Source organism: Sminthopsis crassicaudata, chromosome 3 (assembly GCF_048593235.1).
Source record: "Sminthopsis crassicaudata isolate SCR6 chromosome 3, ASM4859323v1, whole genome shotgun sequence".
Lineage (NCBI taxonomy): Eukaryota > Metazoa > Chordata > Mammalia > Dasyuromorphia > Dasyuridae > Sminthopsis > Sminthopsis crassicaudata.
The window spans coordinates 319,127,252-319,143,241 of record NC_133619.1 but is presented as its reverse complement, the minus strand read 5'-3'; the positions used below and the strand labels follow the sequence as shown (position 1 = coordinate 319,143,241).

The following is a 15,990-nucleotide window of genomic DNA, read 5'->3' as shown; positions in this document are numbered from 1 at the left end:
GGACAAGTCACTTAACTCTGTTTGCCTTAGTTTCCACATCTGTCAAATGAGCTGTAGAAGGAATTATATCTGCCAAGAGAACTCCAATTTGGCCCGTGAAGACATTGGGCACAACTATAAAATAACAACAATAAGCAATACTATCAATTTGCCAGGTTTTATGTCATAAAAAGTAATATGTCCAAATTAGGAAGGAATGAGAAAAATCTTCATGATAAATTAAGAAGGAAAAATACTGAAAAAAATCTTCATGATAAAATTCAAGATAAAAGTTTGCTATTTAAATTCTAGCAGGAATTGATACAAACTTCTAAGAGGTAATCCTGGCAATTAAGTGTTTGTACAAATAAGGCATTTTCAAAATAAACAACAGAAAGCATTCATAACAATAACAAAAAGTGTTTAAACTCTCCGATAATCAGAGAAATGTAAATTAAAACAGCCATCAAATTAGCAACGAGTTAAAAATTATAACTTTCAACTTTGGCACAGCTGCAGAAAAATAAGATGCTGTCACATTATTCACAGCTGCTACAGCTGTGGATTGGTCCCATGTCACTGAAAAAGGATGTGAAATTACAGGATGAGATCTTTAAAGTTGTTCATGTATTTTGGACCAGTCATTCTCCTACTAAGGCTATAATTTAAAGATGTTACTGACAAAAAAAAAAGAAAGCATATCTATATAAAATTATTACCAGAAATTACCTATGTGCCCAATGATTGGGGAATGGCTGATTCAATTATGGTATATTAACAAAATGAACTTTCAGTGCACCATAAAAAAGATCAATAAGAAAAATCCACAGCAATTTGGGGATTTTTACACAAACTGAAGGTGTAAATAATGGGAAAATACAGCCACAAAATCTGAAGAAGGATATGGAAACAAAGTTCAGAAAAGGATTCAGAAATAAACAGTATAATTTTGTTAGTACCTTGTTAAAGCAAATATATACATTAAAAAACCCAAGTTGTAATAAATGTTTGTAGTTTGATGTCCCATCTGTTAACCCTTCTTTTGTTATGTATTTCAGTTTAGTTCAGTTAACACGTATTCAATGCTTCCTATGTGCCAAGCACCGTACTACATGCCCAACTATTTGAAAGTGTTTTTGGTTATGGAAATTAATGGGAATTTTTTTATAGTATCACAAAAGTCATATAACACTCATCCTTTTTGGCTGGAGAAGATCTGGTACTATTGTGAATAGAGAGAAAGTCAATCTACTGCCATAGAATCCCTAACAGAAACTCTAACTTTGTGGAAAATTTGTTCCACTTGGGCCCAATAGAATAAGGATCTGGTGGGGGGCATGTTTTATCTCCCCATTCCATTGCTGGGTAACAAAAAGGGTAACAAAAGGGTAAACTGAGGCTGATCTCAAAGAAAGATGGCATTTATTAGCCAGGACATACTACCTATCAATAAATACATCAGTGGATTGACTCCATATATACCAAAGATCTTGAGCAAAAGGACAATTTCCCTTAAATAGATTTTGGGGAGTACAAAACAGAGAATAGAACAGAAAAATGACATCATGGAATTATGATTGCTTAAAAGTTTGGTAAAGGGAGCTAACCATGATTCCCTTCTTTCATGAGACTGAAAAGTGCTTGTTGTCTGAGTGCAGGGGTGAGATAATGGCTTTTACAGCATTTATTAGTTCTGGACCCCATATATTGTGAATGGATTTATTTTATTACTAATCATTTTAAATACTTAAAATTAACCATTTCTGCCATTGCTGTAATAATCTCAATGTGTCTTCCTTTTTCAGTTTTTATCACCCTCTTTCTGCCTTACCTACACACACACATTAAATTTTATGCCTGATCTATTTTAGATATATTACCATTTGGGGGGCATCTAAGTGACACAGTAGATAAGAGTACTATGTCTGAAGTTAGGAACACTCATCTTCCTGAGTTCAAACATAGCAAATCACTTAACCCCGTTTACCTCAATTTTTCATCTGTAAAATGAGGTGGAGAAGGAAGTGAAAAGCACTTTAGTATCTTTGCCAAGAAAATGCCAAATGTAGTCACAAAAAATCAGACACAGCTGAATCAATTGAACAAGAAAACACAGATTTCCCTTTTTACCTGTTTATAAATAATCTAAATCAAAGCCATGCAAATTCAGCCTTGGATGTAATTCCATCTCTTTTTAACTCTCAAAGAACTTTGTGAACAGAAATGCTCATTGTCATTGGACAGTCAGTAATAAGTATTTTAATTATTATTGTTCTTCTTTTATTGTAAGTAATGGTGATAGATAGTGAACAGCACGAAAATAGCAGATGACTGAGTGTTTACCTGGCAACTGGAAATAAAGTATTTGTATTGAGTGTATTGATAACAGTTTCATATAAAAGATATCCAAGAAACTAACACTCCTTGAAAGCAAAGACTCTTTTTATTTTGCCTTTCTTTGTATTTCCAGGACTTAGCCCACTGTAGCAAGTACTTAATTAATGTGGTAAGTACTTAACTAATGTGGTAGTTAACAAAAGTTTGCTGACTACTTGTTGACCAGGTAAATTCTTTCCTGATTACATGTGACTAAATGGATAGTCCTTTTTCCAGACTTATTTTTGCATCTCTTTCCTAGGGTGGGTATGATTCTGGTTTTCTCTATCACTGTAAGTTTCCAGTTAACTCAGATAAACCAATGGAGGAGCAGCAAGATGAGCCCTTTGATTTTCGCTTTGTAGAAAATGCAGATGACAATCCCATTCGAGTTATCAGTTTCAGGTAAACAGATTTTTCCCTCTGGTGAGAGAAATGATTATTAAATAACAAATTATCAGGGAGACCCTGCCCTTTCCCCCAAACTCACCCTTACTATCTTATTTAGGTGGAGTTGTTGCTTCACCCAATTAAAAAACCTTAAAAACAATTTGATGTAAGGTGAATTCTGACCCATTGTGTTCCATGAAGAAATGTTTGGGCAGAAAGTGGTAGATACTTTGTCCACCCAAAGTGGGAGTGATTTAGAAGTAAGTGATCAAAGTCACAATCCCCCAGCCCCTCACTGGAATAGGTCCTCTTCTCATTATAATATTCATTCTCTCATTTCTTGTTAACCAATCAGAGTCAGTTGCCACCTTCAGGAACATCCACTCTTCTGAAGGCATATAAACATTCAGGGGGTTCCACAAGGGATCGCTGGTAAATTGAGAGTGTCATTGACTTCTTTTATTAATTATATGCTAGCATGATGAATAAAATGATTAATTACCAGGAAATTATATCACTTGAACTTTTTATACACCACACTTATAATCATTTTGTAATGGAAAGAGTACTTGAAATTTAGGAATAGAAGGCTGGATTGGAATTCTACCATACTTATTAATGACCTATATGACCTTGAAGACATTTCTTCTTATCTTTGAGCTTCAGTTTTCTCATCTGTAAAATACTTACTTCACAGGAGTCTTGTAAGGATCAACTGATGTAACAAATGAGAAAAAAATTTCTTTAGCTGTAAAGTACTGGTTAAATATGTCTCTCTCTCTCTCTCTCTCTCTCTCTCTCTCTCTCTCTCTCTCTTTTTTTTTTTAGAGTTGACATATAATTTTATAGAATTGTGAAATCTAATTAAACTGTTAAAGAGATAATTTTATTTATTTGCTGAGGCAATTGGGGCTAAATTACTTGCCCAAGGTCACACAGCTAGGAAGTGTTAAGTGTCTGAGGTTGGATTTGAACTCAGATTCTCCTGACTTCAGGGCTGGTGCTCTATCCACTGCACCACCTAGCTGCCCTGATCATCTTATTTTTTACCTATTGCTAGAGGTACTTTGACTAAAAATAAGTATTCTCAATAAGAAATGTGGTTGATTTTTGATCAGGCTGCCAAATATAGAATAGGGAAGCATAAACAAATCAAAATACATTTTTATTTATTATTTTATTCCATTATTTCCAAGTCTTCTCCTTACTATGGGTAAAAGTAGAGGAAAAATCCGGTACCTCCGTATGCAAATATACTACCTATGAAGGTAGTCACATGATGAACTTCTGGGAGGACACAGGGTGAGCAGATGTGGATGGGGTATGCCTAATCTGCATAAAATCAATAAGATCCCAGATCCATTTGAGTTCATTAGCTAAGTGACCTTTGGTAGCTTCTCTAACCTTTTAAGAGCCTCAGTTTCCTTATCAGTGAAATGAGAATAGCCACACTTGCAGAATAGCCACAACTTGTAAGGTTGTCCTGAGAAGGAGGATATATAGAATCATTTTACAATCCAGAAGAATGTTAGCTCATCCTACAGAATGCAACTATCTGTTTTGTTTTGTTTTTAATTTAGTTTCCCAAGTAGCCAGCATAGGTTCTTACACATAGTAAGTGCTTTAAATGCCAGGAAAATTGATAACCAGGATTAGTAGCTCAAAAGTCTCAGTTTTGTTCTCACTTTCCTATTTACTACTTCTTAATTTGGTTATTGTTAATATTTTCTTAATTCATTAGAAGCTAAGCAATTTGAAGAACATCACTCAGAATGATTTATTTTTGGTTTCTTTTCTAGCCTTTCCAAAATGATGATGTTTTGCGGGATGCAAAAGGGACAGATTAGGGTTTACATCCTAAAGAATAAAAGCTTAAAACTGACCGATATGCAAGACTACTGGGACTTCAGTATCCACGACAATGATTATGGACAAATCCAAGCCTTGTTTCCTAGCTATGATGACCGTTTTGTGGTGAGTTGTGGAGCAGATGGCAATATCTTTGTCTTTAATGTCCTGTCTGAAGAAGAACTTGAGGAGGGTCTCAAAGCCACAGTGCCTCCTCTCAAGGTACGTAACCTTACAAAAAATATCTCAAATGCTTCTAAATTGTAGAGTTTCTTTGTAAAGTGGAGTTAGCCTTTGCAGACTTTTCTCTTAAGTCATTGGCATTAAACATTCAGGTGATCAGATACAATGCTGTTAGACTCAAATAGAAAGGGATCCATCCCTGTGGGCTCATATGGACTTAGAAAACCACAAATTAACATTATCTATATTGTATTGTATTATTTATTTATTTAGTTTGAAAAAAAAAAAACTTTTCCAATTACATTGTTAATTTGGATCAGAACTGCAGGCTCAGTAGTTGTGAATTTGATACTTCTGGTATAATGAGTCTTAGATTTAATATTATCAGAAAAACCTCAACTAAAATCTCAATTCAGAAACTTAGTAACTGTGACTATGGGCAAGTCACTTAAGCTCTCTCTGCACTTCTATTTTCTCTTCTAAAAAATTAGGATAATAGTGTTATTAACCTTAACATGGTTGTTCTGATGTTCAAATGAGATAATGTATATGAAACATGTTAGAAACCAGAAAGCTCTATATAAATGCTAGCTGTTGTTATTGATCTTCTATCACTTATTACTAGGGGAAAAAATCATACTACTTTTGTGGTTTTGTGAGTTTATACATTGAGCTTCCACATTTTCCTTTTAAAAATGAAAAAATTTGCTGAGCACAAGTGGGGAGATACAATAGATTAAACTATTGCTATCCCAAGCAGCTGGCAAGAAATCTTGTGTAGTTCGAAGCCATGCATATTAACAAATTATTTTACTTTTCACAGGGTGGTCTTGAATCAGAAAAACGAGCAGAAGATATTGAAGACCCAAATGCCTATAGGTACCAATGACAAGTGCTTTCAAACCCAACTTCCATACCTTGTGAAACAGAATTAATTTTTAAAAAATGTACTAATTTTCTCATGCTTTGTTTCATTTTAATATCCATATTTCTTAACATGCTGGTTTTTGTTTTGTGTCTTCAGCATTGAGGGTGCCAGGCAAAAAAGGGAATATGACCAAATCATGAGGGAAGCAGAGGAAATAAAAGCCCAAAAGAGGGAGAAACTAAGTGAATTGAGGAATGAGTTCCAGAAGTTACTGGTGAAGAATTCTGAGTTACCAGAACACATGCAGCTTCACCGGACTGTAAGTTTCACCATATAGCCTATGATTATCTATCTGGGGCGGGGCGGGAGCAGGAGGGGAGGGGGGTGGCTGGGGGGGGGAGGGAAGGAACTAGATATTTTTAGATTTCAACATAATTTGTATTCTTATAGATCCTTTTCCAATAATTTCAGAGATAATATTAGTCAGTGAATGGCCAGTCAATAAGTATTTAATAAGACTGTTCTGTGTGCTAGATGTCTTAATTTTCAAGGTTGTGGCAACATTCCTCAAATCACAGAACAAGAGATGAAGAGAGAAAATTGCCTGAGTCTCAGAGAGTTTAAATTGCTTGTGGTCACAGAACCAGTGACTGCTAGAGGCTGGATTTGGATTCAGGTCTTCCTATCTACAAGTTCAGCATTTTGCTACATCATGCTGTCTTTCTGACATAATAATCATTATAAAGAAATGCTGTGAAGTAGTAGGTAAAGAGCTCATATCAAGAATCAGAAAGACTTGGATTCCAGTTCTGCCTCTCAAACATATGGACGGTGTAATCCTGGGTAATTCATTTAAATTCTCAGTGTGTCCAGGCAACTCTTGAAGACTATAAGTTGTAGAGAAAACATTTTTTCTTTGGCAAAAAAGTTTCTACCTGAGAACTCTTGGCATTGATGAACTAATCCATCTGGTCAATGAAACTACACAAAAAATTAGAATAGATACTAGTATAGATATATTCTAGTTAGTTACTGAAGATGTATTTTGTAGGCTCTAAAGCATTATATACTTATAATTATTCCATATTATAATAACATCAAATTGGATATTCTATTATTAATCTGGGGGATAACATCCAAATGGTTATAACAAAATTTCTTCTTAAAATGTATTGTAGGGGAGAAAATCCCAACAATCCATATCATAATTTGAGTTTTTCCACTTAAACCTATTCTTAAATTAAACTTCCATCATTATCAGTCATATTGTCTTGTTCATGTATTTCAGTCATATCTGACCCCATTTAAGATTTTCTTGGCAGAGATACTAGAGTAGCTTTGCCATTTCCTCCTTCAGCTCATTTTATAGATGAGGAAACTGAGACAAATGGAGTTAAGTGATTTGCCAAGGGCCACACAGCTAAGTAAGTATCTGAGGCCAGATTTGAACTCAAGAAAATGAGTCTTCTGGACTTCAGGACATTTGACTTACATACTATGCTACCTAGTTGCCACTTATATAAATCATGTATTAACTTAAAATTTGTCATGCTATTCATACTAGTCCATCTAATATCATGCCATATTTTTTATTGAATAAAACTACCCAACCAATTATACTTGACAGTTTTTAAAGTATCATCTACTTAGGTGAATTCTTCATTAAGAAGCTATTTTTTCTCTTTAGCAAAAACTAACTAGAATTATGGGAAAGTTGATCATCTCAATATGAGAGAATCTAGAATGTATGAAAGCTATCTAGACAGATATACTTCCAACACTGATTTATGTAAAACTATTTCCAAGAAAAAGTCCTATGTTGTATAAAAATGTAGAAATATTTTTGAAAATGATTAAAATGTTGTGATACAAAGTAATATGTTTTTTGTTATAATGGATACTCAGACTTTTAACTAGAAAGAGCGGATACAGTAACAAGGGTAAAAACCTGAAAATTGTGTTTAAAGTAGTCCCCATCTTTAGCAACATCTCATGATAGTGCAACTCCATTCTCCATAGGAGTTTGATGTAGATACCAGAGTCCGAGAACAGACTGAACGAAAGACAGTAAAGAAAATCAAACAGGTGGAAAGGGAACTTGCGTGGGAAAAAGAGAAACATCGAATTGCCCTGTTGAAATTACAGCAACGGTAAGATCCAGATTGATTGTAAACTAACACACCACTGTAATGACTGACCATTTCTCTTCTCATTTTACCATTGTGGACTTCACTCAGTTGCTCCTACTTTGATGGTTTTTTTCTTCATTTCACTTTCTCACTCTAGAGCTTGGATTCCCTCATTCAGCCTACCTATAGAGAAAGGCATGTTTCCTCCTCTTCTCTTCCCTGCTGTTTCTGAAATCCATATATAGCCTTTCTTTAAACTTTTTTGAAAGGTATTTTTAACATAATAATTATGAAGAAATATTCAGGGTTTGAAAATAGTGCCTCCCTCCCAAAAGTTTCTAATACTAAAACAAAAACTAGCCTTGCTATGATAACGCAAAACATTGACCCAATTTGGGATTTTCTTGGCAAAGGTATTCTTTCTCCACTTCATTATTAAATAGATGATGAACCAAGACAAGCAGGGTTAAGTGACAAGTGTTGGGGGTTGGATTTCAACTCATGAAAGTGAGCCTTCCTGATTCTAAACCCAGTGCTTTATTCACTGCACTACCTAGCTGTCTAATAGTTTCTGATTTTTTGGTTGGTTTGGTTTTTGAGAGGCAATTGGGGTTAAGTGACTTGCCCAGAGTCACACAGCTAGTGTTAAGGCTGAAGTTGACTTCAGATCCTCCTGACTTCAGAGCCCATACTCTATCCATTGCACAATCTAGCTACCCCAGTTTCTGACTTTTTATGACCCTATTTGAGGTTTCCTTGGCAAAAATTCTGGCATGATCCAGAAAGAGGACTATGGAGACTGAATGTGAATCACAACATAGTATTTTCACCTTTTTAATTATTATTTGCTTTTTTCTTATTTTTCCCCTTTTTGATTTAATTTTTCCTTTTTAAAAATAGCTTTTTATTTTCAAAATATGTACAAAGATAGTTTTCAACATTTACCCTTGCAAAACCTTATGTTCCAAATTTTATTCCTTCCCTTCCCTCTACCCCCTCCCCTAGAGAGCAAATAATCCAATATATTTTAAATATGTGCAATTCTTCTTTAATTATTTCCACATTTATCATGCTGCACAAGAAAAATCATATCAAAAGGGTCCTTTTCCCTTTTTTATGATTTTTTTTGGGATACAGATCCAGTAGAGACATTGCTGGATCAAAAAAGTATACGAAGTTTGATAGCCCTTTGGGCATAGTTCCAAATTGCTCTCCAGAATGGTTGGATCAGTTCGTGACTCTACCAACAATGTATTAATGTCCCAGTTTTCCCACATCCCTCTAATATTTATCATTATCTTTTCCTGTGATCTTAGCCAGTCTTTAGTGGTACTTATGAGTTGACTTAATTTACATTTCTCTAATCAATAGGGATTTAGAGCATTTTTTTTTTCATATGACTAGAAATGGTTTTAATTTCTTCAGCTGAAAATTGTTCATTCTCTTTGGTCATTTATCAATTAAAGAATGGCTTGTATTCTTAAAAGTTTGAGTCAGTTCTCTATATGTTTTAGAAATAAGGCCTTTATCAGAACCCTTGAATATAAAAGTTTTTCCCCAGTTTTCTGCCTCCCTTTTAATCTTGTGTTCATTGATTTTGTTTCGTACAAAAACTTTTTAGTTTAATATAATCAAAATAATCCATTTTGCATTTCATAATGTTCTCTAGTTCTTCTTTGGCCATGAATTCCTTCCTTTTCCACATGGTCTGATTTTTCTTGTGCAGCATCATAAATATGGAACTATGTTTAGAAGAACTGCACATATTTAATCTATATTGGATTACTTGCTGTCTAGGGGAGGAGAGTGAGGGGAAGAGAGGGAGAGAAATTTGGAACACAAGGTTTTGCAAGGGTGAATGTTGAAAACTATCTTTGCATGTATTTTGAAAATTAAAAGCTACTATTAAGAACAAAAAGAATAAATCTAAAGAAGAAAAAAGACAAAAAAGAAAAAAACTATCAAGTAAATATCATTGTAAAAGAAAATTGGCATAGTCTGCCATTTCTATTCTAGCTCATTTTACAAAAGAGGAAACAAAGGCAAATAGGCTTAAGTGATTTGCCCAAGATCACACTAGTAAGTGTCTCAGGCCAGATTTATACTCAAGTCTTCCTGACTCCAGGCCTGATAGCACTCAATGAACTGGGCCACCTAGCTGCCCAGAATTTCCTTAGTTTCTCCTTACTCTCTGACAAAAAACAACAACAACATATTATTATTCTAGATATGCCTAATGTCAGCACAATTTAAAATTAATTTCTTTTTTTATTTCTTGGAACTGCATTCTATTGGAATTTATCCATCTATCTTTGGATCAACATTAAAAGAATCCAGGTTATCTCTAAATTTCTTCACTTTTTAAGTGGTATTAATAGATTTTAAGGTGGAACAATGCTAATTTGACATAAGCAGGATTCATTATATATTAGTAGATGCTTTACACTGGGAGACTCCATGAGAAGTATCATTTTTTTATTTCCACATAGTAAGGTCACCTTGAGCCATTTCCCAACAGAGGCAAATAATGTAAAGTAATTTGGTCAAACATTGTATTCAGAAGTATTCAGGACAGAAGATTTACCCAAAGATAGGGGAAGGTTATTTGGCAGTTTTGTTATGGAATTGGATTCATTACCAGAGAGGGATTAAGCTGGATGGCTTTTAGGGTTCTTCTAATTGTGAGATTCTGTGATGATGTTATCTGAGAACCCCTTAGATCTCCCAAAGAGACTTTCTTCCCAGTAGATGTCTATCTCAGAAATCACCTATAGATTCCTTCTGCTAGATTAATAGAAGACTGCAAATTCTTTAAAGGCAGGAACTGTTAAATCTATTTTATTATTATATTCTATAATTTAAACAATAATGTTTATTATGTCATATTTAATAACTAGCATTAATATTATACTTTAAGGTTTGTAAAGGGTTTCATAAATATTACCTCTTTTTTACCTCACAACTGTGAGAGGTAGATGTTATTACATTTTACAGATGAAGAAACTGAGGGAAATGGAAGTTAATTGATTTACACAGATAAGCATGTGTCTCAGGTGGATTGGAAATAAAGTCTTTCTGACTCTGGTCCAGTGCTCTATCTGAAGAGGGAGAAAAGCAGACAGCCCAGTATGTAAATGACCAACAAAAAATTATATCCTCTAGAGAAAAATCCCTTTCTTATACAAACTTCAGAAGATTTACAATCTCCAGAGAAACTCCTTTGATATACAAAGTTCTCCATCTCTTCTAGAAGTAGAAAAGTCTTTTTCAAATACAAATTATGTTTTATGATCCTGTTTGTGTATAAAATGAAGCTCCAAAATTCTAGTCTTTGCAATAAGGCTTTTCTACCTAGAAGCTTATTGCCCGCTGACTCTGTGGCATCCCTTTCCTAATCAATAAAGACTTTGTTTTAACACAGCATTGAGTAGGCGAATTCGTTTGATACGGATCTGGCCTTGCCACTTTGGAGGGAGGGGAGAGAGATAGACAGAGAAAAAACCACAGATCCATCCTTGCCCAGTATCCCAATCCTCTTCATATCCACTCTGCCAACTAGCTAAGCTCTTTCTGTAGCTGTTCAGCAAATATTTTAAAATTGATTTCTCTAACACTGGATTAATAGTTAGATTGGTAATCTCTAAATTCAAATTGTGTTCCAATTTTTCTCCCTATCTTTTCCCCCTCCCCTAGATAGCAGGTAATCCAATATTTGTTAAACATGTGCAATTCTTCTATACATATTTCCACATTTATCATGCTGCACAAGAAAAATCAGATCAAAAAGGGGAAAAATGAAAAACAAAAAACAATAAAGCAAGCAAACAACAAAAAAGGTGAAAAAATTATGTTGTGATCCACACTCTGTTCCCATGGTTTTCTCTCTGGGTGTAGCTAGCTTTCTTCATCACAACAAATAGAACTGGTTTGAATCCTCTCATTGTTGAAGAGAGCCATGTCTGTCAGAATTGATCATCATATAATCTTGTTGTTGTGTACAATGTTCTCCTGGCTCTACCCCCCCCTTCACTTGGCATCAGTTCATGTAAATTTCTCCAGGCCTCTCTGAAATCATCCTGCTGGTAGTTTCTTACAGAACAATAATATTCCATAACATTCATACACCACAACTTATTCAGTCATTCTCCAACTGATGGGCATCCACTCAGTTTCCAGTTCCTTGCCACTACAAAAATGACTGCCACAAACAGTTTTGCACATGTGGGTCCTCTTTCTTTTTTATGATCTTTTTGGGATACAGGCCCAGTAGAAACAGTGTTGGATCAAATGATATGCATACTTTGATAGCCCTTTGGGCATAGTTCCAAATTGCTCTCCAGAGTGGTTGGATCAGTTCACAATTCCACCAACAATGTATCAGTGTTCCAGTTTTTCCATATCCCCTCCAATATTTAACATTATATTTTTCTGTCATTTTGGCCAAAATGATGCTTATTTTTAAATTTTATTTTTTATTATAGCTTTTTATTTACAAGATATATGCATAGGTAATTTTTCAGCATTGACAATTGCAAAACCTTTTGTTCCAACTTTTCCCCTCCTTCTCCCCTTCCCCCTCCCCCAGATGGCAGATTGACCAATACATGTTAAATATGTCAACGTATAAGTTATATACAATATATGTATACATGTCCAAACAGTTATTTTTCTGTACAAAAAAGAATCGGACTTCGAAACAGTGTACAATTACCTTTTGAAGGAAATCAAAAATGCAGGTAGACAAAAATAGAGGGATTGGGAATTCTATGTAGTGGTTCATAGTCATCTCCTAGAATTCTTTTACTGGATGTAGCTGGTTCAGTTCATTACTGCTCTATTGGAACTGATTTGGTTCTTGTCATTGTTGAAGAGGGCCAGGTCCATCAGAATTGATCATCACATAGTATTGTTGTTGAAGTATATAATGATCTTCATGATGCTTGCTTTTTTAAAAAATAGAATAAATTTTAATTTTAGGTAAAGGTATAATTTAAATATTTTTAAAATGATAATTAAACTGCATAATTTTAGCTAAATTATAGTGTGTTCCCTGATGTAATTTCAATTATCAAGGTTTAATTGTATAAATTAAAATAGGAATTTTTTTCTCTCATGAAATTTATCCTTATTATAATAATTTATGCTTAACATAAGCAGCTAGATGACATAGTGGATAAGGCACTGAGCTTGGAATCAAGAAGACTCATTTTCCTGAGTTCAAGCCTGGCCTTAGCTATTTTTTAACTGTGTGAACTTGGGCAAGTCACTTAACTTTGCTTCAGTTTCTTTCCAGGAACCCTAAATGGGGGCAGTTAGGTAGCATAGTGGATAGAGCACCAGCCCTTAAGTCAGGAGGACCTGAGTTCAAATGTGACCTCAGACACATAACACTTTCTAGCTGTTTGACACTGGAAAAGTTACTTAACCCCAATTGTCTAAGAAAGAAAGAAAGAAAGAAAGAAAGAAAGAAAGAAAGAAAGAAAGAAAGAAAGAAAGAAAGAAAGAAAGAAAGAAAGAAAGAAAGAAAGAAAGAAAGAAAGAAAGAAAGAAAGAAAGAAAGAAAGAAAGAAAGAAAGAAAGAAAGAAAGAAAGAAAGAAAGAAAGAAAGAAAGAAAGAAAGAAAGAAAGAAAGAAAAGAAGGAGGGAGGAAGGGAGGGAGGGGAGGAAAGAAAGGAAAGAAACAAAGAAAGAGGATAAAAGGAAAAAGAAAGAAAGAAAGAAAGAAAGAAAGAAAGAAAGAAAGAAAGAAAGAAAGAAAGAAAGAAAGAAAGAAAGAAAGAAAGAAAGAAAGAAAGAAAGAAAGAAAGAAAGAAAGAAAGAGTTTGGACATGACTAAACAACAATAATAGTGTGCTTTAGGAAATTTTAATGTGTTATTGGGATCTCATCTTGCAAATAAAACAAACAGGAGGAACTCTGTGTAACTTATTAATTTTAAATGTTTTTTTCAGTGAGTGTAATTATATTGGTACCCTGTATCATATCCCAAGTATATGTAGTCCAATACAAGAATCTTTCTGTGTTGTCTCAGAAAGGAAGGAGAACAGGTCCTGTGCTCTGAAACTAGCTGAAAATGAAAATTAACTCACAGTGACCATAATACATTTTGATACCTTTTGATCTTAGAATCTAACAAGTGGCTATGATTTAACAGATACTGATCTTAGAAAAACTCAGAAGGGCCAAAGATTGTTGGCGAGCTTTCTTTAAATGTGTTAAGACTTTAAAATTTAGTTTTGTTATTTGTAGGACATTTTCAAGAAATTGTTCTCTTAGATTCTTTTGTTCTTTAATGTTTAGAAATATATATATTTATAATAGCTGTTGATTTTTTTTTGGAATCATAGGTAGATGATGTAAATAAATTCCAGAAAGTTGAAGATTTTCCTTAAAGACTAACACTTTAAAAAAGTTTTAAACTACTTTTTGTTGACCCTTCCATTTAACTGCTTTGTGTCTCTGGTTTAATTTACAGTTAAAAGATCACTATTGACATGGTTAGTTTATACTAGCTAATGAGTCATTTGATGACAATTGTGCAGTGAGTGCTAATTGTTAAATTATTATTTGTGGATCCTGGGATGGGAGCAGGACATTCAGAATTAGATTGCTGTGAAATATGATCTGAAGCTGGCTAGATAAAGTGGGTTAGATGAGTTTATAGTTACTTACCAATCAAGATAGTTTAGCCCCAGGAAGAATTCCAAATTAAGGGAATTCATTCCCCCAAAGACTTTGGAAATTGAGTTCAAGAGATGCTGTTCTAATATGAAAGTAATGATCTACCTGTTGGCGGGCAATATTAGTCTTAGCTTAGGCTGTATTATATTTTCACTTAAAAATTTGTTACTTATCTTTTAACTGCTTGTTTTAAGTTTTGCGTAATCTCCTGGCTCCATGAAGTTGCCAATACCTTGTCCTTATCCAGTTCAGGTCTGTGCAATGTATCTCTGGATTTGTTGTTTAGAATAATATAAATATATTTGTTTATTAAAGTATTGTCTATTCATTGTTATTTAGGTTATGAAAACAATGGGTCACAAAGAATAAGAAAAATGTGAAATGATTGCAAACTTTATACTTGGATAACAACAGGACAAACATTTTATTTCTTTTGTTTTGATTTTCTAAGATTTCGAGATTCACTAGAATTTGACACCGTTATCGTCCATGCTATACAGACTGAACACAAAATTTCTACATATCGGCTTTTGAAACTCTCAGGGAAGTACACCAGAGTCAGGCAAATGAGTCAAACAGATAGAAGAGTAAGCAAGTTTGAGTGGAAAGAAAAAGAAGTAGGTCTCAAGAAAGAGAGCCAGAAAGATACAGGTAATATTAATGAAAGAACAGCATGTTGATTCTTTTTAAATTTGGATTTCAAACTTTTTTCTGTATTTGGTAAAAAAACTTTTGATTGTGTCCACCAAATCTACTTCACGATCAAGCTTTTGGTCCCTTCCTTCCATGCTAACTATTAAAAACAGAGTGCTGGAAGCACGAGATCAGGAGTGAATAAAAATGTAGTATGGCTGGAAATGGGTAACTCAGTTCATCTAACAATTTTCACTTCTAATTTCTCTTTCATGACCACTACTTTTTATACTGTCCTGTTTCCTTGCGTAAACTTTTGGGAAAAGTTTACTTTATGTCAAATCATTAGAAATAGGCTAAGGATGTGAGATGTCTACGTCAATAATCTGTTTTTCATCTTCTAATCCAGCAAACATTTATTTTTTAAATTTTATGAATTATTTTCTAACAATTTTAAAAAATTTTGAGTTCCAAATCTCTCCCTTCTACTCTCTCCCCCATTCGCTGAGAAGGTAAGCAAAATAATATCAATTATACCTATAAAACCATGCATATTTCCCCCCAAAATAAGAAAAAGTAAGTGAGAAAATTGTACTTCAGTTTGCACTTAGTTCAATTTAATTTCGTTGCTGGAAGTAGACAGCACTTTTTCATGAATCCTTTGAAATTGGATTGGACCATCATTTTGATCAGAGTAACCAAGTCTTTCACAGTTAATCATTATTTCAACATTGCTATTACTATGTACACTCATCGCCTGGTTATTCTCATTTTATACTACATCATACAGTTCATATAGATCTTCTGCAAGCATTTATTGGGTAATTACTGTGTGCCATGCATTGTGCTACATTCTGGTAATACAAAGAAAGATAAAAATACCATCTTTGTTCTCAAGGAGCT

The 15,990-nt window shown here is 34.0% G+C and overlaps 1 protein-coding gene across 1 annotated transcript in view; it reads left to right on the top strand.

Moving 5' to 3' along the window:
* The window catches only part of CFAP44 (cilia and flagella associated protein 44), a 136,356-nt gene that overhangs the window by 78,317 nt on the left and 42,049 nt on the right, over window positions 1-15,990 (top strand). The window contains 6 exon segments of the mRNA XM_074301195.1: window positions 2,618-2,760; window positions 4,545-4,815; window positions 5,600-5,655; window positions 5,801-5,963; window positions 7,664-7,794; window positions 14,906-15,105. Coding sequence (XP_074157296.1) covers window positions 2,618-2,760; window positions 4,545-4,815; window positions 5,600-5,655; window positions 5,801-5,963; window positions 7,664-7,794; window positions 14,906-15,105 — 964 coding nt within the window.